This window comes from Bacillus rossius, chromosome 1 (assembly GCF_032445375.1).
Source record: "Bacillus rossius redtenbacheri isolate Brsri chromosome 1, Brsri_v3, whole genome shotgun sequence".
NCBI lineage: Eukaryota > Metazoa > Arthropoda > Insecta > Phasmatodea > Bacillidae > Bacillus > Bacillus rossius.
In genome coordinates this window covers 319433755-319458681 of record NC_086330.1, presented here as the reverse complement: position 1 = coordinate 319458681, position 24927 = coordinate 319433755, and the positions used below count along the sequence as shown (strand labels likewise).

Below are 24927 nucleotides of genomic sequence, written 5' to 3'. Positions count from 1 at the left end.
ATAAATTTAAAAGTGTTCCACAATCAAGATATAATAAAATCATGTAGATGCGGTATTAGTCATATTATGTGTTAAAGTGATGTTTGTGTTTGAAAAACCTTCCTAATTTAACCCCTTCAGTCCAATTTTGCCTATCAACGAAATTGAATGACAGTCATCATGTCCATAAAAATATATATTTATATAAACTTTGAGATGACATGGCTTTGGTGTCTATGGATAAGGAAATGAAAACACTAGGTAGTATTTCCTCGCAATCTACCTTAAACGTACACATGTATAACAAGGGGTTGAAAAAATTCATAATTATAAACATGGCCCAAAATTTTTTTCTTTAAACAGCTCTGGTAAGTACTATGTTAATGTAGAAAAATGTTAAGTATAAGGCTGCATTTTTCATTTTTCTCTTAGTATGAATGACTACTTTTCAAGAAATAATTCTTAATGGCTGGGTTTCTGTTAATATCTAAAACAAGAACTTCACTGACCCATCTTATTATTAACAACTACAATAATAAGTTCAATATCAAATTATTTTATTTATTTTATCTTCTACAGATAGAAACGGACACTGAAAAAACAACAGCAAGGAGAAAGAACGTGAACAAGTAAGCATATTATGTGCAACACAACCTCACATATTGTGAGGTACAGAGATCTTAAAAACGAAATAGTAAAAAGCTAAAAAATTTCCAAAAAAAAAGTTTTGCAAAATATTTTACAAAAAATTTCATACCATAAAAAGTTCACAATACGTCACAAACAACTTAAAATGTAAGACACAGTTCTTGAACAACACACTGGAATGATGCAATACTAAAGAGATTTTTTCGTGTCTGATGACCAATAAAATTAAATGTTTAAGGAATTAGGCCTATTGAAAAATCACATTCATTTCATGGTCTGCTTCTCTAAATTTAACAATAAATAATATTACAACTTAATGTGTTTTTGCACAAAAAGCACATTTCAAAATACTTTGTTAAATTTGACATTCTCACAACATAAATTTTTAATTATTTACATCATTAAATTCTAAAAATGGTGAGAAGTCTTGGTGGCTGAAACATAGAAACAGAAGCCACAGTAAAAAATACTGTACAATGTGTACTAAGTCAATTTCAATTTCATACTAAGAGTCACATGTATTAAAATAACTCTTCAAAACTCCTAAATTGTGCAACGGCTTACTACTAAAAGGTTCACGGTATCGCAGCACACACAAAATTGTAAGCTACGTAATTGCCTTAGGCTGTGCAATGCTTACTAAAGTTTCATCACAGGAGGCAAATGAATGGCAAGAAATATTTACACACAGTGACCTAAGCATGCAAATACATTTGAATATGTTTACTTTAAACTAAGCAATTTGCTGCAAAGGAACTAAGTTTTTTAAACAACTTATTGTCTTTAAGAACATGAAAAATAAAAAATGCACTAACATAATTCCAAGGGGTAGACAATAGTGTGAACGTGTTTCTTAATTAAGTGAAACCAACTGCCTTAAAAATTTGAAGTTTACAATGGCAGTGTATGTACATCAAGCAATTCAATCAGCTTTTTAGAATCATGATTCAAAATGATTAAAATTCCTTTCTTATTAGACTATATTATACTTTTTCTATATGCAGTTATATTCAATTACACTTTTTTATGACTAGAATACTGGTATGCGAGTGCATCTGGATAGTGCCGCAAACATCCGGCAACACTAAGTACGATAGATTATAATTTTTTGTACATCTTGTTACAACAACCACATGCAACCATTTTTACATACACACAGCAATACATTGTATTTATCATACAAGCTACTTTCATATACAGAAAAAATAATAGGGCCTAACTGCAGTCTTTGTTGTGTTAATATATTATCGCATGAGCACTCAAAATGAGACAAAATGATCATTTTCTGTACACACTTGTGCAGCAAGAAACACTTCCAAAATAAAACCCTGCAAATGTAATCTTACAAGATGTTTAGACAAATTTCTGTACTTTTAACAATCTCACATTTTACTAATTATTACCAATGTTAAACTCAATTGAAACACATATTTTGCTTTTTTTTAAACAGATAACACTACTACATATTACATTATATATGAAAGTGCAGTACCGATAGTGTTTATCAGACACTTAAATTTTGGTCGGCACACAAAAAAATTAGCCCAATACACTTTAATCAAATTTACACATTTGATTTGTTTTTCTGACATAAATTTAGAATATGAAAATGTAGCTTAAAAAAGCCTTTATATAATAACTATTTAATCACTTCTAGCAGTGCCCAAGATGACAATGAAAATATTTCTATAAGTTACTATTCCTTTCATTTTCATAACTTATTAGTGAAATTTACTCATCTTGGGCACCAACAAATAATAAGAGATTCCATTTCATGGTCGTATGACTCAGAACAGACACAACACTACATTTTGTGGAAAGACCTTGGATTTCTTACAAATCCTATAAAACATTTTAGTCAATAATTAATGATAATTATCTTTCTCACATTAAGCAAATCATGTTTAACACCTCCAATTTATTACAAAGTGCTTGAAAATTGCCTTAGTTTAAAATTATTTTACAAATAATTATTTTCTCTTCCATGCACCTCACACCATCTGACAATGACAAAGGCACCAGACATTGAACAAACTGATGATAAAAATGTGAAATAAAAAAACATGATTAGGAGACAACGTTAAGTAAAGTATATTTTTTCGTTTTTTCCCGCAATCCTTTTGTTCTAGATCGTCTTGTGGGTATTAAAACGTTGTATTTTAAAAGAAACTTCACAGAGTTGCTTCCAAGACACTCACAGAGAGAAATGCAGCATGTGCCGCTGAAACAACAAATGGCACAAAAGTTTTAAATTACTGGCGACAACACCTTCTTCTATCTCACACACTCTTCCACGCACATCAAGAGATGAGTATTGAAAATATCATTCAATCTTCAGCTGTTGAGCAGAGCAGCTTTGACAACACACTCTCAGAAGTTCATGAAGTCAGTTCAGATCTGAAGCAAAAAAAAAAAACAAACTTAATTTTAAAAAATCATTCATTCAGAATTCTTAACTGTGATAGCAATATGCAATATTATTTCATTATCAATAAACCATGTTCATTGAAATAAGTTAATTTCAATCTCATGTATATTTGGACCTTTATAAACACATGATGTTAATTTCTGTTAAATAAAAACATATGTTTTCAAACAATTTTTTTCTTAATTACTGGTACAGTAACTGTTTTTAATGTACAACAACCAAACAAAACCCAAATATTATATTGTCTCCCTAGTAATTTTAATGATGGTTTAAGTCGTAAACTATGTATTACTGCTCCACACATAAAAGGTATTCATTATATATAAATTTGCTTCAACATTAAACCATGTTAATATGAAAAATTCTTTGCAAATATTTTTTAATTCATCATGTCATTATCCAAAATGTAAAGATTTAGAAGAAAAATATTATTTAGTAAAAACAGTGATCTGTGTGCTCATAGCATATCAGTGACAAGGTGGACATTGAGATATATGACAAAAATATTTAATATAATTTCATAAAATATTCTTATACATTGTCTATAGATCAACTAATTAATTTAACAAAAAAAAAGCATGACACTTGCTACAAATGTTAACAATGGGTGTTTGCTGTGCTATGTAGTATTATATTTGCTTTCGCTATTCAAATTAAAAGTTACAAATCATGAAATTTGAGGAAAAGTTCTTTCTTAGCTAGCATTAATGGACTTAGGGCTCAGAAAAAAAATGTGTGCATTAACTACAATGTTTTGTGATGAGTGGCGGATTTACAAATTTTCAAGGTATAGGCTGTAAAGTTTTTGCCGCCCTTGCCACAACAATTTTCATATCCTAGATTATTTTTACAATCCAACAATTTCGTTGAAATTGCACGTAAAATAATTTTTGGGTATATTTTTGAGCTAATCAAAGCTCAATCATGTACGATTAATAAGGCAGGGTAATGCATGCTACTTACACAATAATGTACATTTGGTAAACGTGAATAAATAATCTTTATTGCGCTTACAAACAGTTAAAAATAATCAACTCAGTCAAGTTATAAAAGTTCATTACAATAACTTTTTGCGCGATTTTTTGTTGGCAAAATCATATATGATATCGTCGTAAGTAATCTTGTTCATTATATACCCACCATCCAGTTTGCAGACTCCAACCAGTAGTAGGACTGGCATGTATGGGTTGATAATGGGAAGAGAGAAAAACCTTTTCTTTAATTTTGCTCTTTTCACTCATTCAAAGTGTGGGCAGAGGGCACAGAGGCCGATTGTTGGTTGGGGGAGGGGGGGGGGGGGGGCAACTAGCTGTTTTACTCTAGAATATGGAATTTTGCTACACGGATTCACGGAATGTACATTGACAAGGGAGAGGGGAAAGTCATCGGCAAAATTTGTTACAGACTTCTATCTGTAAAACATCAGAAAACAGAAAACCGTCATGCAGAAATCTTTTTGATTTCAGAGGTAGCAAAAAAAAAAAAAAAAATCTTGTCCCCAAATTTGCCGCCCCAAAAATCTGCCGCCCTAGGCTTAAGCCTACTCAGCCTGCTGGTAAATCCGCCACTGTTTGTGATTTAATTTTAAATTCGGTTTTTGGAAATGGATTGTGGCAACATATGCAATTTTATGTAATAACTATCAGTGAGTTATCAAATTTAATACTATTTACAAAAAGCTATTTTCCAACTTTTACTCTATCAATTATATGGTTTCATAATTATAAAACCGTAAAAAATAAAACAAATTAATGCTCCAAACTAAACTGTAAAGTTAAAAAATGTGCACTTAATATCACCTCTCGCTCCTGATTCCCTAGGGACATTGCCACGGTGATACCATCTTGCTTCATTCGATGTGTGTGGTGCTGGCCATGAAGCAAGAAAATAAAAGGCTTACCAACTTAAGACTCAGAATTTTAGTACTGTCGGATGTTCAAATCAAAATTGCAAACTTCACCACATAATCATCATACATAATGAACAAGACCACAGTGACAAAACTAAGATGTGTTTCAATAATTGTACCAGTTCTGAGAGCAATTACCCCGGAATAAGTACATTTCTGTGAATAATATTTTGATGCGTTAGGGCGTGTGTGTTAAAACAGTGCACCACACACCGGTCATGCAGTGCTGCATCCCCATTTTTCTAATTAATTAAATAAAGTGTTATGTGTCTTTAATTTTTTATCCCCAAGGGCATGTGTTTTCAGATGACTGTGATAAATTAATTATTTCTCTTTACCGTGTATTTCAAACAATATTTTATGAAATAGCAAAATTGTCATAACTTTGATTCAGGAAATGTGGTTTTGAATTTTGAAAGTGTCGCCAGAGATGTACTTTGTAGTTGTAGTAGCATTCTTAAATTGTTTTCTGATTTGAATTAGAATACTAGCTTTTGGGTGTTTTCAAAGAATGATTAAAAATTAGACAGTTATAATAATAAAAAATAAAAATAAGTTTTTTAAAATGTAGAGTAAAACAGAAAATTAAGTTTAATACATAAAATTTAAATTGTACCTATGTGATTTTTGAATTATTAAATATTAAATAATTTACCCTTTAATAAATTAGATACCTAACCTAAAAATTTAAATCTAAAGTAAAAACTTTTTTTGTCATTCCGTTCGAAATGAACTCACTGGAAAAACTGCTTATGAAAATGATTTTAAAATCAAACAAATTTAATTGTTTGCCCCAGGATTTATTTAGTCCTTAATTTATTGTGATATCTCAAACGGCTTGAATGATACGAAGATAATCAAACAACAAATTATAATAACAAATTTCATTACTCCTGTTTTGATTGCACAGTTAAAAAAAATATTAAGTTTGACTAATAAATTCCATGAAATAACTTATGTAACTGTTGATTTTTAAGCTGTTTTTAAGATACGTTCTATGTTATTTTTCTAACTGAAACAATTTTTCGTCAACTTAGTAGTAAGTAGGTGAATGATTTGATAAATGTAGTATGTTTTCAAATTATTGATTTCACTAAACTGTTTGGGCTTGCTCATAAAAGCAAAACCAAAATAGCAGTTTACAGGGAAAATTTTATGTAATTTAATTAAATGGAACTGAAATAGGTAATCATGTAAAATTGCAGAAATTTGTAACTGTACATTTACATTAAAGCAAGTGTGTCGTTACAAAAAAAATGTTTGCAGTAATACTGGGTTTAAATTTTAGCCTGGGCACTTATTTTGTGTCATTACAGAACCTACGTTAGTTAAGGTTATTTGTAAACTGTTCCCTAAATAGCTTTTCAGAATTAACTCTGCTAATTAATAAGCACAATAAAACAAAATAAAATTCACATGTTAAAAAAATTCAATTATATTTTATAGTGATAAAAAAATTATTCTTGTCTAAAACAATAACCAAAATTTAAAATTATGCGCCAATTTTCGTAAGCGGGACAATAAATATTCAGCATTGTCTCCAAAAGCGTATTTCATACTCGCAAAAATAACCATAGCAAAGTGATGAATAAATTTGCAATATTTTTTCTTGTAGTATTACAAACTATTTCTTTACAAATTGTTTGTAAATGAATCTTTTGTAAAAGTACACACAAATCTGTGTAGTCTACATAATAAAAAAAAAACTGTTCTTCCGTTTCTAAGTAGTAAACAATCTGTGTTGATTATTCTATCCACATGAACTAAGTAATCAGCAAAGCTAGTTATATTTAAGAAATTGAGTTTAAACATTGTTATTTTCATTCTGTGTGTTGTAAGGTAACTCAGAATAAAAGAAAATTAAAAAAATTTGAAAATATTTTGGTTCAAAACAAAAGCAATATTTCACACCAAATCATTAAGTTAAATTTTTGCTGTTCGTACATAATTATTCACATTTTGGGTTCAGTATAAAATACCAATTCGAAATCCTCACCATATGAGCAATGTGCCTTGGAAACAAAGATCCTCTGGCGACCTAGGAAGTGTTATCTTTAATCCTTAAATCACAACTTAGAAAACTGCTATTACAAAATTACAAAACTACTAATACAGTTATGAATGATCTATCCCAGAGCACAACTCGGTACTGGTTATCAATGAAATTTCATTACAGAAAAATTACTGTGAATATATTGTAAATTACGAAAATCACAAATATATCTTTTAAAAAATTTGGTATTTTGGTTTACACATTTATTTTTTTAAATTTTAGTTTATTTAATTCCTATTGAAGCAAAATAATTAAAAATAAATGCATGACACTTACTTGAGTGACTTATACCTTTCCTTCTCCAAGTTGTTCTCTGGAGGTTCACACTCAAATGATGCAAGTGCTAGAGCTGAAACAGAGCGAATATTACACAGTCATGAATCAGATTGTTTTGTAATTTCATACACAACCTTAAGATTAAAGACACTGAATTAGATTTTTTTTAAATAATAAAAAACGTGTTTGACAATGAAAAATATCATGTTCCCCCACAAAAGTATTTATTAAAAAAAAATAATTAAAATATTATTAGAAAAATGCAGTAAACCACCGAATGGGAATGTTTCGTAAATGAAATTGTTTTTGGTAGGTCGAGCAGGGACAAAAAATTTTAACATTTGGGACTTCCGAAACGAAAATAATATTTTAAGAACTATGGTCCTATAATTGAATTCCTTTAACAAGCCTTCTACTGAAATGAAACATTTTAATAACCAAATGCATTTTTAATTAAGAGACCACCATGCTTAGTATAAAATGAAAAACATTTATTATATAACTGCTTCGCCCTGAGTTTATTAAAATTATCAACAAAACAGTATTTAGACTAATCTAAAGGAAAAAAAAAATGTATTTTTGGTCAGGTGTATTTTGATTAAACAATTTGCTAGACGTGCAGATACAAATTAAGATTAACTCTAAAATAGGCATTAAATCGGGCCAAACACAGCCTCGCTAGGCCTGGCCTATGGACTACTTGGCGCACGATACAGCCAGTTTTACTGCCTGTGAAAAATTGCAACATTTTTATTCTTTCAAACGGTAATACTTTAATATGTAGTGTTGTTCCGGCTAATAATATTTATTAGCATCGCAGATGTAATAACAGATTGACATAAAAATGGGCGGTTACATAACACCATGTTGCTCATAAATAATGAATAATAATTTAAATTATGAATTAGATTTCCGTTTTAAATAACTATCTTTCAAAGAACATTCATTATCTATAATTACTTTAATGAATAAGCTTATTAGTGCATAAACATGTGATAATGATAAAAGGTTATAAAAAGTATAGCTAACACAACCGTATTTTTTTCTCATGCTTATATTGAAAGCAATTATGTTAATTATTATTGTAATACAAATATATTTCAGTTTTCTGCACAGTACGTTTTTTTAATACTTGGTAATCAGACAGACCTGGTAGAAGTAAGGTTAAATCCATTGCACAGAAGGTATAATAAATTTACCCAAAAATTGCCTTTAATATACATTTAAATATTTAATAATTAATTAAAATGTGTTCACTTCACATTACCAGATTTTAAACTTGAAATAATGTTTAAAGAATGAGAATTTTTTTTAAGTAGCCATTCGTAAAGGTAAATATTTACAAGATCATAGAGCGAAATCGACTGAAATCTAAAACCCGTGTTCGTCTGTACAAAAATTGCAAAACGGATGTAAGTTAAAAATTACAAACTGTATATTTACATCCAAAGGAGGAGCAAAAACTACAACGCTACATGCACAGCATGCAAAATGCTTGGATAAGGAGTTGACTTCTTGGTGATATGGACGTCACTATAGACAGATGATGGGGTGATGGGGTTATGGTGTGATGGGGTGATGGGGTGATGGAGTGATGGAGTGATGGGGTGATGTAGTGCTGGGGTGACACTATGAGATGGAACTGCAAAGATAATGCATGGGAGATCGTTGGCGGTAACATATGTCACATTTCAGCTAATCTTAACATTTGCGAATACTTCTAAAATGTCTCCTCCTAACAACTGCGTTAAAGGTCACTTCGAACATAGACTATAAAAAAAAGGAGAAACAATTTACAAGATTTGGAGAATGTACTGCAGACACACGGCACAATATTTTAGTAATTGAGGTTGTTATGGTTATATATATACAAATATATACATATATATACATATACATACACACATATATAGTCTATATAAAACAAAGTCATGTACAAAAATGTCAAGATTTAAAAAAAAGTGCAATGTTTACTTAAAATGTAAAGATGTTTTTTTGCAATTATAAATTTAAACCTTTTTTAACATTTTTTTAATAATTTAATTCTATAGAAGAATATTAAAAATCTAAGCAAATAACTGCTGTTCAAAATATCTTCAATTTATTGAGTACACATCTTAGAACATGTATTTAATGTAGAAATTAATAATAAGTGACTTCAATTGATGTCATTTTGAATGAAGAAGAGAAATTACATGCAGGTATCAGAAAACAATAACCTCAAAAATTGGTTAAATATCTAAGAATTGGTCTTCTTTACTCCGTGTCTCGTTAAATAGCTTGTTATTTTTTTAACAAAAATATAATATTTTAATACTTAAGGTAGCAACGCTATTTCTGAAAAGTGGAGATCCAACTGACTGACAATAAAGGTAACGTAAAACATGTGAGTTAGTTTTTCAGTATAACGTCAGTAACGAGCTTAAGTATTCATGAGTTCTCATGTTGCAATACACTTATAACACGAAACTCGGACACGAAATTTTTCCAAAATGTTTTTTTAAATAATGCCGAGCGTGATAACTGTACGATAATTGTGTTTTCAAGTAAATTTCTGGACGCGAACCAAACGTAGTTTCCGCACCCGCCGCTAGAATCCGTTGTCGGAGCAGCTACTCCGTCCATCGAATCATTCAATTTGCAGAACATAATTTTTAACTCTTTAACTAAACGGCTTCAATAAAAGCCTAAAAAAAAATTCTCGGGAAAATTCCAAACCCTGGCTTTGGACCTGGCTTTCGACAAGGAATTCTATTATTAATGGAGCCCATCTTTTTAAATTTCACTAAACAGTTTGGCTTTGTGAACACTGGTTCGAGCCATCCGTCACAAATGGCAGCACCGTGATTACTAGAGACCTGCAAAATTCGCGGATTCAATGACCTCCAGGATAGACTCTACTACACTCTACACACTCGGGAAAATGCCACCTGTTCATTGGCTGCTGACTTGTGAGTCGTCTCGACCGAGTGTCTGTGATTCGACAATTCTTTGAGCGAGGGTCTCTAATTGGCCCTCATTACTCCAGATTAACAGTGAACCAATTGCAGAAGCAGCGCTAAGGTATAATTATTTGAATTGCAGCGTATCACGAAATGAATCCGCGAATTTTGTAGGTCTCTAGTGATTACACATGCGACAACCGTTCCACTCACGAAATCACTTCTACCGAATGCCGTGTGCCGAAATTCTGAGGGGTTACGCACGGAAGAGAAGAGCTTGTAGTTGGCTGGAATACAAGAACCGTACCGTTCTCCGTGAGCACGGGGCTGCCCTGCAGGAACGTGATGACCTTGGTGTTCTTCTCGAAGGGACAAGCCACCTGCTTCCACGTGATGAACTCCGTCACCTGCTTCGCCAGCTGCCAGAACTTCTCGAAGTTGATGTGCCCGTTGGGCAGCCTGGAACAACATGGCCGCCAGTCAGCTCAGGCTCCGCGTGCCCTCGTGTTCGCCAGCGCCAGGAGTAGCGACTGCGGCCACAGCATCTCGGGACAGGGAGGCCTAGATCGCCGGGGTAAAGTGGGGCATCATGCTTCTTGGGAGTCGTACGGGTTCAGCTATTGTGACGCGCAGCTCCTGGGCGGATAAGCGTTCAACATCACAAAGTCTTCTGAAGCAGTTAATATATACTTTATCAACGCACATCACTTATTTCGAATAGTGTGTGATAAGTATAAAGATTAAACCAAATATATATTATAATTATATTTGTATGTAATATAAATACTCAAAGTGATGGGAAGCATATTAAAAAGAGAAACATTTTCAGTAAAATTTAAAATCAAACGTTTGTGAAACGTTCAGGGGCTGATGAAAGCGACACATCTACAAGGTGCAGAATGTTACCGCTATAATTAAACAAATTATTTCTCTGTTCAGTCATCCTGCTAATAGTTAGCCAGTCTGTAAGCTTATGTTAGGTTTTGTACGCTTGCGCGAAACTCGCTGGGTTGAACAAGCTGATGCCAGTAATCATAATTTTTTAATGCCTTGCCAAGAAACTGGACAAGAACTTGACAGAAATCACGAGTGGTCAGCCAAAAAAAGATGCTTATGATACAAACTCCGTTTTCAGCACAGAATTACTTATAAACCAAAGCCATCTCCAACAGTTTCCTTCACTTGATCTCGGAGACGACTCTAATGCTGTACGGAACACGCTGACTAAACTTCATTGAATGCAGGAATAAAATGAGTATTACTTTCGGTAATGCACAAAGATGCCTCCGGTACGGCTTAAAAACTGGGAACTGACTTCACAAACGCACAAAACCAAGATACGCTGCAAGGCAAATGAGTAGGGCGAACTAAGAAGTCAATAGCGCCGAGGAAGACTATAGAAACATATTTGCAAGACCTGGGGCAGTACATCTCAAAAAGAGATTACAATGTTAATAATCTCGTATCATTTACCTCTTATCATATGAAAGGAAAGAAACTTCAAATGTTAATTAATAAAAAAGTGCACTTTTTGATTTTTACAGTCATCCTATTCATGGCGGTATCCGAGGTCGAAGTGTAACAGTTGTTGCTGTTTTGGATAGTAAAGTGTGTATTTGGATGAAAAAGCGAAAATCGAAAAAAAAAAAAAAAAAAAAATTCTTCACGGAAAATGTGATTCAATTGATTAACTCTTGCAATTTTTATTTATTTCCAACTATTGTAGGCATTTTTAATATCCTTTTATTCTCACTTCACCTGTCAGAGTAGCGAGTACGGAGGAATCATTCAGAAGCATTTGACTTTTAAAATAATGTCTCAGATGACGAATGGGAAAGAAAATGGAAATTATGTATGGCATGTGTCTGTTATTTGTTTACCGTGATATAAATGCTGACATTGAAAGAGTTATAGAACGATTTGCTGATTGTGATAAACTTTTTACTAATGGGATAAACAAACGATTGATTTGGAGTTTATTGTGAAGTAATTTGCTTATAATATTAGTTAAACAGAACTTTTATCATTAAAGTTACTTTTGATGAATACAAAATTGTATTAATTGTGTAACATTGTCTGTATTTAGTTCGTAGCTTTAAGAACTTTTTCTTTTTAACAGAGCAGTTTGTGTTAATGTTACTAAAATCAAGTTTTAGTTGAACACTCAAAATACAGCAATCGCATTAATGAAATAAAGGCTTTTTATCTGTACAAAACATAAACTTTAATTGATACTACCTTCACCGATCTCCAGTCATGCATTATATAAGCGCCATTCCAAAACAAACCCCTGCAACTAATACTGCCAGGGTGAAAAAGGACTAGGAATGGAACGGGTAGTGTGGACAGACAGAGGCGTCCAACAGACACTTTCAACAAACGCATGCCTTAGAGCTTAGACGAAAGTTGAATTACAGTTGAAAGCTATCCACGTGCGAAAACACCTGGATCATAGCTGCGGTCACCACGTCCCTGTACGAGTTTGAGAAAGACGGCTGCGTAAAGATCACAAAATTGTCCACAGTCATGAGTGAACGCATGAATCTAATTGTTTTTCGGTGGTGGGGGTGGGAGGGAGGAAGAGAATAGAACTTCGTTGGACTGCTGTTTGCTTTCAAATTCTTACCTTCTGTTGGTGAGAAATATAGTTATTAGGATTTCAAAGGATCTTGTATGCGGGGAACCCCCCCCCCCCCTCCATCAACCTCTCCCATGCGTCATCGATTAAAAGATAATACAAATAATATGAGGATGCTAATAATTTTCCTTGGAAACAAACTGTTCTGCACCGGCGGAGCAGAACAAAAAAAAATTAACCGTTAAAAAGTCAGCTCATGATGTTAAAACCAGCGCAAAACAACATGATGGAGATTTTATGTCCAAACTTAATGATTTGGAATTAATGTGCAAAATGCTTTTAAACTTTTACGTACTTTTAACGAGAGTTTAAGAGCCAAGTTTCCCCCCCCCCATACACCCCCCTTTAGAAATAGTTTACAACCACACTTGGAAACTTTATCTCGCAGGACTCATGCTTAAAAGAGTAGGAAAACCCAGCTTGTTTTGAAAGTAAGTTTCACTTGGATTCGAAGATAATGTTTTTTATTCATCAAATACAATATAAAATATTATATTATTTGTTTAAATTTTTAAAAAAGTCTTATTAAAAATAATATTATCGTTACCAAAAACAATAAAATTCAATGAACATAAAAATGAAAAATTTTTAAGACATGGTTTACTAACTAAAAACAAAATTATGTATCATTTCAACGTAAAGAATTCTGGAATAATTTCATTTAGTGTATCATAACATTTCCAAGGAAATGCTTTCTTGTTTATATGGTTTGAGGCAATTTAAAAAGTAAGGATTGATAATAGAGGGGAATAGCGTTTTAGAATGAGGGTGGCAAAAAAAATATTTTTGGCACCACTTTAGGGATGACGGAGGAGGGGGGAGGCCGCAGTGATAAGACAAACTGTTAATGGCTGTAGGGTTCACAGACAGGTTCATTGTTCGCTGAGGCCCTTTCTCCACATTTCCCATTCCTCCTCTGGCCCTGCCCTTCTCCCCCTCATAGGCGGGCTCGTATATCTGCCCTGAGATATGAATGCACGTTCTCTGGAGCTCGCTCGCAAGAATAATACCCTGCATCACAGCCAAGTTTTTTACAGCCCCCGCTAGCTCATTCATCTTCATTCACGCTCCCTAACTGCCACGATGCTCATCGCATGTGTGATCTCGGACCTGGACTCTAAGTAATTGTGCGAAGTGAATCGCGAAATGTAAAGCCACGACTTTATTTCAAACGTTCGTATATCCTTAGATTACAAGCGCCCTTACACTGAAAAAAAAAAGGGACTTGGATAGAGATTCCTCATGTTTGAATCTTCAGAATTTGCAGATCATCTAAACTTTCTCCATTAATCTGCGCACTTAGCTGGTTTCCTAACTAAGCGGCGAAGTTGGTCGAAGCGTCAAGACTACTTCGGTGGCATTGTCAACTGTAAGTTAGGTTTTTTTTATAAGAAACCACTAATGATCTTCATACACTGTAATATTTTTTTTTTTGTAAATGAAACAGAATTATTCGGGTAAAATTACAGATGTTTGTATATTTACATGAAAACCACTGTATAACTACAATATTGTTTTGGCAGTAATACCTTTGAATATATATATTCAAAGGTAATACTGAGTTCAGATTTTTACCCGGGCAATTATGCTTTGTGCTATATCCCAGTACCTACAATAGTTAAATTTATTTCTAAATCGTTCCTTGAATATATTTGCAGTATTAACTCCGCACATTAATAAGTATAATAAACCCAGATAAATTTCAATTATTGAATCTTCGAGTATATTTTCAATGGTTTACAAAAATTACGCTTGAATGAAACATCAATCAAAATATACAATTATGCGCCAATTTTCGTAATACATACTGAGTATTATCTCGAAAAACGTATTTCATATGCAAAAATAACCATAGCTATGTGTTGAACAAAAAATACAAGCAAGAAGTTTCACATCTGTCGCGCGTGGACTCCGCGCACATACATATGACACCCTCGTACAGAGCACTCTTCGATTGTTTATTTGTTTCAGGTGAAGACACACATTGCCACTGACGAAGGACGGACGCATAGACATCATATTTCGTGCCTGGAAAAATCTTTACTACTAAAAATTACTGTAATTTTTTTTTACAAATGGAGTCTCTAAATGAAAATTTAAAGAACTCGTTCAAGATAAAAAAAAAAGACCTTAAATTTAGTAAAATTTACAAAGCAATATGTGTTGAAATCGTAGAGATCCTATTAAACTTATTATAAAATTTTATAGTGCAGTAATGGACGAAAATGAAATCACGCTACCATATAAACTTACAAAAAGAAATATTCAAAACTCTGATTAAAAATAATTAAAGAGACCACCATTTAATCAAGGTGTAAAAATAAATTAAACGCAGAAAGAGGATGAATGGTTGCTCCTTCATAGGGGGTATAATTTTTATTTTTTATATTTAATGTGTATAAACTTTTATCTTATTCTTGAATTTACTGAGTAAAAATATTACAAAAATTAAATCGGGCTACCTCTCCTTTTAATTTACTACTTAAGTGTTAGCGTTGAAAGCAATACCTATTCACAAATAAAGTTCCACCAAGACAAATTTAAAGATGTCAACAAATAAAAATGAAATAATTTAAATCAGTAAAACAGTAATGTTAAGATGACATCTTAATTTAATTTTTAGAGTATATTTATTTTTTAGAGATTGCTGATTATGTATTTTTTGTTGAAAGAAAATTATAAAAAAACTTATTCATTTTATTTTAATCGCCTTAGTAAATCTTATATATAGAATTATTGATCAAACTATGGTTAAAATAAATAATTGATTAACAATTATTTTATGTTTAGTAAAATTTAAGTCATGAAATATTCTGTCCTGTAAAGTATTTGAAGCTGTGTTTATTTTTTGTTTATATATGTTGTTTATGTAATTTATACTAAAATAACGTGCCACTGTGTGGTAACCATGTTCGTTTTTAAAAATAACAAAAAAATTTAAATAGCAAAATTAGCCCAAAAATAACAATATTTTATGATAAATATACCATTGTTTGAACGATCGTTTAGTAACTAAGGTTTCTTTTATAAAAGAATGACCGAAACTTCAGAAACTTATAAACATATTTATGCTTACAATTTTTAATATATCGCTGATTACGCAATTTAACCTCTAATAAAAATGCTATTATTTCTTAAAAATTATTTTTAAATATTAATATTTATTTAAAACACAAACTTATTAAATAAAAATTCAATAATACTAAATTGACAAACTGGAAAGTTATAACACCTTTTATGATTAACTAATGGGCAAATAATTAATACAATCGAATACCATTGAATAATTCTGTTAGTAAAGCGAATAAGGAGTATTTTTAAAGACAAACTTTTGATGTGATGCATATTTATGAAATTTAGGAATTTGTTTGTTAAATGTCATTTGGGGAAAAAGCAAAGAGCTAGTTTTTTTTCAAAACAAATCAGGAAAGAATATCAAAGTTAAAAATGGAATATATGAAACCTATACAAATAGACTTTCATTGAAATCTGTTAAGCACGAGAAATGTATATAAGAACGACACACACATCTACAAACACAGGAAAAAGATATTAAGTCTCTATCTCACACAACATTTTGGTTATTTCATTTTCTTGTAATTACTATTATTTAAGGTATGATAACTCTATTGTAATTAATATTTCGTCCGAAATATTCGCAGCTAATATTATCAAATATCGGTAACACATCACGCTTGAGTTAATATATATCATTTATGTAACCTTTCACAGCTTGAAAATGTTAAGGAAACTTTGGAATAATATCTTACGCATTCTGATAGATCTTGGCGTAGATACGATGCGTATATTTATTTATATTGGCGAGCACAAAATATTATTTTGTAAGTAATTTTGAACAATTTACACTGTTATAAATTACATTGCAGATACGGAATTTTCAACGAAGAATTTAAATCAAATGAACGAAGAGTTCTTCGTTATTTCAATTAACCGAATCTTCGCATAAACTAAGCCGTATTTTGGCTCCCGTACTCTTTCTGTAGACTTACCAGTTTTTGAATGTTTTGTTAGTATACCAAGAATATTCTTTTGGAGTCATGTCCAAAGTAAGTGAACTCAGTGACCTAAATTCTCGAAAATCCCTGGATAATTTGTAACGAGCGTTCTTTGTAAGTTTCTCCTGCAAAATCATGTAGTACGCCCAAGTTTCTCATGTTATTCCTTGTATTTGCCGAGAACTGGCAAATAGTTTAAAACCGTTTATTTTTTTAATTCCTTTTTTTTTCTGGTTCCGTACATCCGCAAATATTACCTACACTGTTAAAAATGTTCTCCTTTAATTTAAGAAGGACGCTGGTTACAAATTATCCAGGGATCTTCATAAATTTACAGCAATCTTCGTGAATTTACGGACACTGAGTTCACTTACTTTGGACATGAATCATAAAGAATATTCTTGGCATGTTAACAAAACAATAAAAAAATTTTTTAAGTCTACAGTAAGAACATTCTTCGTTTGTCCACGGTGTGCTGTGTTTACTTTTGTTAAGAACGGAACATGAAAATCGGAAGTCGAAATACGACGTAGTTTCTACGAAGATTCGGTTTATTTGAAATTACGAAAAACTCTTCGTTTATTCGAGTTGAATATTCTTCGTTGAGACTTTGGTCGGGTGGTTACAACACCAAGGCGACCGGGGTTCAAATCCCGGGCTGGGTCGAACTAAGATTTTCACAAGTGGGAAACGTGGCCTGTGGGTTTCCTCGGGGTGCTCCCGTTTCCCCAACCAATCCGATCCGTCACTGCTTCACCCCACCTCATCCTCCAGGCTGGCCGACACGACAGGTCTGTCCCTCGGAAAGGGCAGCACCATATGCGTCAGCCCCGTTATATCCTTGCAGACCCTGCCTCAGGCGTACGATTAAGGGAAGCTTTATTTTCACAGACGAGAGAGCCAAACGCCCGATCGTGCATCTTCGGTTTTTTTTGTTCATCGTAAATAAATATGGCGGTGTTGATAAAAGGAAAGACCATGAACAAGGAAACGGTATTTATTTGTACGCCGCCATATTTTTCGTTTGACGTGTGTCCGTGAATGTTTATTTTGGACAAATCATGATAACTAATGGTCAATTAGGTTAGGTGAGCTACATTATAAATACTTTAAAACATTGTGGGCGGTTGATTTGGTTAGGATAGCTACATTAAAGATACTGTGAAATCATGTAAACTGTTTCCTAGCACTTGATAGCTACATATTAAAAAGTCATTTGCTAAGCAACTATAAAATGATTTTACAGTATTTTTAATGTAGCTATAGGTACTTACCTAATATATAACCAACCAACCACAATGTTTTAAAGTATTCATAATGTAGCTAACCTATCCTAATCGACCGCAAAAAATTTAATGCCACACCGGTTTATACAATGAGATAGAACGGCGTATGACGTATGAGTAAGCTCAGGGGCGTAGCCAGGGGGGGTTTTAGGGGTTCAACCCCCTCCCCCCCCCCTTAGCACCAAATCTTTAATTAATTTTTTATTCATAACTCAAACAAATTTGATATTAAAATTAATAAAATTTTTACCATTACAAAATTTAAATTTAAGTACCTACCGAAAACTGCTAAAATAGCACTATTTTACACCTTAAAGTCCAAATTTTCCCGGGGGAGGACCCCCCTCCCTCCGCTTTAATACGGGGGGGGGGGGGCATGCTTCTTAACACCCCACCCCCATACACAAATCCTGGCTACGCCACTGAGTAAGCTACATCCCAAATAAATACACCTGTTGTGGTACGGAAAAAAGAAGCGAGTATGAACTTCGGGGAACTTCGGGGAACTTCGGCTGTGTCTCTCTCGTCTGTGAAATGAAGGCTTCCCCACGTCTAACAGTTGCCAAACAGCTGCCGGCGGGGGGGGGGGGGGGGGGGGGGGGACACTCACTTGCTGGAGCAGCCCTCGTTGAGGAAGTACAGGTCCTTGACGAGCAGCGAGAAGAAGGGGATGACGATGCGCTGCCTCTCGTCCGTGGCGCCGGCGGACCGCCACATGGCCGCCTTCAGCGTCGACCGGTAGCTCGAGAAGTTGGACGACGGGTCCATCTGGTGCTCCAGGATCGAGAACTTGGCCGACTGCACCTTGCTCCACTGCCGGGGCCAACGAAAACACCAAGTCACCACCACGTTCAACCGAGTTTCATCGCGTCCGGGTTAACCGGTGACTTTATAACTTTTGAAACTGGCGACAACAACATTACAAGAGTTTGTATTTTTACAAATAAATAATTTGGAATCTAGTATCAAAAATGTCACTGGGTTGCCAAATAAATTTGGGAACTAACATAAATAAGTGCAACAATAATGAGAAAAAAAAAACAATTTATATCAAATTAGTCAATGTCTGAAACACACTTAATGAGCAAGTTGTGTTCTGCCTGACTTCTTCCAAACACAGAAACAGTTTCCTTTACCTTCGATATTACACCCAGATTTCAAGAAACTTAACATTTCCTTATAACCCAACTAAAATTTCTTGTGAATACACAAATATAACAGATTAATGTTCAAATTAATTTAAAAAAAGATTATAGCATGCATTTATAATGTCTCGCATAAATGTGCTTGAATATGTACAAAAATTGTTTACGGTGCATTTCATCAAAAACTGGTCCAACGATACTAATCATATTTAATCCAAACAAGTTTATTATTTAACCGTATTATATTGTTTGAAAATAGATCAAGCAACAGACAAGTCAGTATAATAAAATTAAAATAAACTATAGTGGTGTATTCTCAAATTCCAAAATTGAAAAAAAAAATCAATACAGAGTCTTTTACCTGACCGAAGTGAAAACCCAGCAAGTAGGTCATTAGAAACTAATCTAAAATTCCGACTCTATTATTCATACATTAATCACCAGCTTTTTTTATAAACTCTTAAGAAATTTTAATTTACAACAATAGTTTCAAAGCTTGGCGAAGACTTTGCGCATATTTCTCATTTATCAGTTTCTAAAAGTACCACACTAAAGAGCAGGCTTACTACCCCACAAAAACATGTATTACATACACTAGTAGAATAACAAGATACTTTACAATGTCAAAAAATCCCCCATTAGAAGCTATTAAAAATGATTTTAACCTCGCAGAGTAGAGGATTTCGTAGTCGCAGCAGAGAAATATTCTGTAAGTTAAGGACATTTTAAGAGAATATCACAAAATGATAATAGATGGTAGAACAAGAAAGAGTTATCAAAGAAGTTCAAGAACACATGAAGTGGAATAAATAGACAGTGGTCTGAATTGAAGAGAGAACATAGGGGAAAAAAAAATCCTGTACAAGAAAATCAGATGATAAATAATAATACACAATAGTATGAGGTGGAATATCCATCTAATTGGGCGTCTGTATTCTCGTAAGATGATTTGCAATGAAACCTACGATGGCAAAAATAAATCCGATCGCCGGCAATGTAAGCCACCGTTCCCAATAATTGTAATAATCCGGGAAGCACACATCGAATTTAAAACCATATTGATCGTTCGGCCATTGCTACCCCGATGTGAATGTTTATTGTTAAGTTTTTACGCCTCTTGAACACAAGACATTTAGAAACGCAACAAGTGGATTGAGGGACGAATCGATGGTAAGGAACCATTTCAGAATTTTCTTGAAGTAACTTAGGAAGACCATAGCGGATTGGAACAAGGACGTTTGAGCAGGTGTTACAACCAGAGCCATTCCGAATGAAAATACAGAGTTCGAGTACTAAGAAATTGGGGTCAGACCCAACGGATGCACGACGACGTTGTATTTCGGCGTTGAAGCAACTCTGTGCGAAAGAGGGCGATACGCAATGCAGCCAGGCCAAGTGTTGGCACCTCGGTCGTAGCGACGAGGCACGAGGTACGCAGCCTTCATCGGCACGCAGGTGTTTCAGACTGCCCGAGGGGTCGGCCTGTGACGTCATGATGGAATCACGACGCGACTCCAGTCAAATAATTTTATAACGAACTGGCCTTTTTTCGATGGGCATTTCAGTCTGAATTTTTTTTGAAAAGCCGCTTCTCTGCTGGGTTTTGAACCGTCATAACTGAGAAACACACGAACCTAACATTGACAAAAATGTACATTTTTTTTTCTTAAATTACAAGAAAAATCACGAAAGGCGAACTTACTGTAATAAAAGGCATAATATTTCTCAAACGTATCTGATACTCATTATTGACGGTGATACAACTGACTTTTATTTATGAACAGAAGCCTAAACACCAATTTAAATATTTCTTAACTTCAAAAAATGACTTATTTCTATACAAAATTTCATTCTCTATTTAACCCCCCTTAGGGGATAAATTTTCAAAAATCCTCTCAATGTGCTCACCTATGTTGTATAAGGAACTCATATTTAAAAAATTTCATGCTTCCAGACTCTTAGGTTTAAGCTGTTCGTTTTTTGTCAGTCAGTGTTCCGAGTTTTATTAAGTAAGATTACGTTCGACACATCTATGACGTCAGCGCAACAGAATTCTCGGACACGACATTCTTTCGGATTAGAAAGTTATTCTGTCTCCATCCCGTTTTGAGCGCGATGATATAAAAATAGCCGTGAGAATTTTGTTTATGAACGCAGGTTATGAAAATTGGTGCAAAAATAATAAGACTATTATTCGTAAATATTTGACGTTTTGTAATTAAAATAGTTACACAAATCTCTTAAACTCTTTCTAGTTACAATTTTTATACCGAAAAAAAATTTAAATTGTGCTAAATTTTTTTACTCACAAAGGCTAATTAAATCAAACTTGAAATCATTGATGACTGTCATGTATTAATGGCATATTAAATGACAATAAACTTTTTATATTTAGTTGTATGTTTCTGTTTGTCGCGCTATGACTCCAGCACCACGTGTGCACCAGGACAAGCCACTCATAGCAGCGATAAGGGCGACACCAGCGCGCTCATCAAGTGGTTCATAGTCTCTCTGAGCGCAAAGGAATGAATCAACGTGCAGTTTCGTCGTTTTGGACGTGAGACCTTTTAAGCTGAACGTCCTATAATCTAATTGAAATAAATTCGAAATCCAGTATTCAGCGTTCGTATTTTAGACATGGAATACATTATGCTGCTTAATTTTACATTACTTGTGAGGAAAACTATTTTTTTTCTTCGAGTGCACTCATCCGAAATTCTTGACTTTACTGGTGGAGAATGCAAAGACATCGGGGGACTGTGATAGATGTTGATTTATTCAAATACTTGGGAGTAATTATGACAAATGATAAACTCGTTATTATGAAGGGGAAAAACTCGTACTAAACAGGTAAAAAGTAAAAGACATACAAAATTAATTTCAGACAAATTATAAAATATACAATTAATTATTATTTATAAATCAGAAATAAAGTTCACCTAAACATTTTAGAGCAGGAAACTGTCAAATCCTCTAATAGAAAGGTCGCTTAAATGTAAAAATAGGCTATTTGAAAGCAAATTAGGTAATGCAAAGGATATTTAATTTTTATGACAGTCGCTAATATCAATCTCATCACTCTGTACAATGCAGTATATGATACAACGTACCTGTTCCCAAGCCCGAATATTATAATTCGGTATATAACTGGCATAAAACTGTTGGCTTCAATTTAAAACAAAATTATAAATCATTATTATTTATTTTTCTTTATCGTCTAAGATATCCCTAGATGTTTATTTAATTGTTATTGCACAAATACATTGTTAGAAATTTTAATAAAATAACAAAGACTTTAGGTGAATTGACCGTAAATGTACGGAAACCAGAACAGTAATTTCTTACGACAAATCTTTTCAAATAATATCGTTCCGAAATTCTTGTCGCTACGGCAGTAGAGAACGTACATTGTCGAAGGAACTCAAAGCTAAGCGTCCCTACTCCGGTAAAGCCTCAAAATACTTGTTTATATATCAAATTACTAGCACCTATACCTTGAAGTATAAAATGTTAAACAAAACAAAAACATAAACATGGCTAAAAGTCTTCAATATAACATCAAACCGCTTCTGATGGATTTATAGTTACATAAGTGTTGAGTTTTTTTAAACACTTCTTCGTATGTGAGTCGTAGGGCAATGTACATAGTACCGAACTAGTAATTTTTCAGTTCGAATTTTAATCACAACTACTTCCTTTTTCTTTTCTGTTTTTTATACAGTGCTCTAGCCTAAACACTAAAATACTGGTTAAAAAAATTCCCGTTTCTTCAATCACAAAAACCATAAAATAACAATGAAAAAAATTACAGCGTGTTCCGTAACTGAAGGAAATTCCGGGAAGGAAATTGACTAGTTAATTAATGTAAATGAAACATTTTTCTGCTTAAGTGATTCCCATAAAAATTAATTATCATCTGCATTTCGTAATTTTTAAAATTTTAAAGATGCGCTTATTAGAGGATGGTTTCCTGCCCTATAACGTTTAGATTATTATTTAACTACTGATTTACAAATATGAATTAATTCTACATTTTATAAGTTGCATGTTGGAAAGAAAAAAAAATTAGAATGTCTAATAAAATTTTAATTTTTTATTTCCTGTTTAGTACGATTCTTTTTCCCGCAACCTACATTTATAAATTTTAAAAACTAAACGTCCACGAGGTGGAGTGTGGGGCGAGGTGACTTGCTGCGCTCCAGGCAGGCCTACCACCACCGAGGCGCGCGAGGACGCTGCAGGGAGCCAACTGCTCGGAAGGACGTGCGTCGCGCAGGGAGCGATACAGGGCGAGAGTTCTCCACGCTGTCTCGTGTTCGCACCGCAACTTCCCGGGCGGAACTTCGCTCCTCTAACTTCTCCAGTTCCACCGGCTCTCTCAGTGGGGAGGGGGGAGGGAGGGCCCGCGCGCCGCGCCCAGCCTATCTGCGCGCACGGCTGCCTGCGGCGTCTGGGGAGCGCAGGCGATAAGCGCGTTGTCGCGCCGCGACTGACTGCGGCTGCGGCGCTGGCTGCGCGCAGATAGCACCGAGCTCCGAGCTCTGAGCTCCGAGCTCTGAGCTCTGAGGCCGAGTGCAATCTGGAGGCTGCAGGACGTCACAACGCCGCCCCAGCCCGCGCGCCTTTTGTATCCGCTCTGACGAGGGCTTCCAAACGCACGCCTTTTTCAAGACAATTTAGTCAAACTTTCCTACAAGATATATGTATATTTATACAATAGCTGAACCTGGTAGACGTTGTCTTGTCTATGTATATATATATTTTATTTTCAAATAATTGCTAGTATTTAATGTTTACTGAAAGATAATATGTCCAAAGATAGTTTGATTGCGTTGTGATACAAATATCATTTGCCTACAAATAAATGAATAATAGTTATTCATAGCTCTAAAGTACACGGCGTTGCCCGGGCTGAAACACAGGGTGATATCGCTATCATGACAGTATGGTAGTCATAGAAAAATGACACATAATTACTGTTTGTATGTCTATGACCTATGATTTTCCGCTTACGCATGGCGATCGATTAAACGGTTTAGAAGTTGATGCGCTGCAGCGCCATTTAGTGAAGAGTTACAAAAATGGATAGCATAAAAATCTTCTCCATGAAAAAAAAAAAACACTTTGATGTGCCAACTTTCATGGCGATGGGTAACACTGTGTCGGAGTTTATAAATTTCATACATATATCCATACATACATACCTACATACTATTACACACACATATATATATATACATATATATATTAAAAATCAATAATATTTAAACTTTTAAGTAACACTTTGTCAATACATAGAATTTAATTTTAATTATTTTATTTTAACTACACATTTGTTGGATATTTAGCATATGTAGTAAAAATCTTATGCTATAATTATAATTTTAATGTATATTTATTTTATTAAAATATATAAAATTATAAAACTTTTTTTCATTGCCCCAAAGTATGGTGTTGATTAGAATGTACACAATGACTCATGCATTCCAAGTTTGATAAACAACATGTATCATAAAAATTGTCCACTTCAGTAGACGAATATACTGAAAGGGTTAAATAACTGTAAAACTAAAATTAAACATGAGGAAATATAATAACAACTGTTCC

At 33.7% G+C, this 24927-nt stretch overlaps 1 protein-coding gene across 1 annotated transcript in view; it reads right to left on the bottom strand.

Annotated features, from left to right (window-relative positions):
- Window positions 1-517: 517 nt before the first annotated feature.
- LOC134527976 (ras-GEF domain-containing family member 1B-like) overlaps window positions 518-24927 on the bottom strand; it is a 65723-nt gene continuing 41313 nt past the window's right edge. The window contains exons 3-6 of the mRNA XM_063361099.1: window positions 18786-18988; window positions 10543-10694; window positions 7294-7366; window positions 518-3024 (exon numbers count right to left, since the gene is read on the bottom strand). Of these exons, the coding sequence (XP_063217169.1) occupies window positions 3006-3024; window positions 7294-7366; window positions 10543-10694; window positions 18786-18988 (447 nt within the window). The 3' untranslated portion in view covers window positions 518-3005. The remainder of the gene's footprint in view (window positions 3025-7293; window positions 7367-10542; window positions 10695-18785; window positions 18989-24927) is intronic.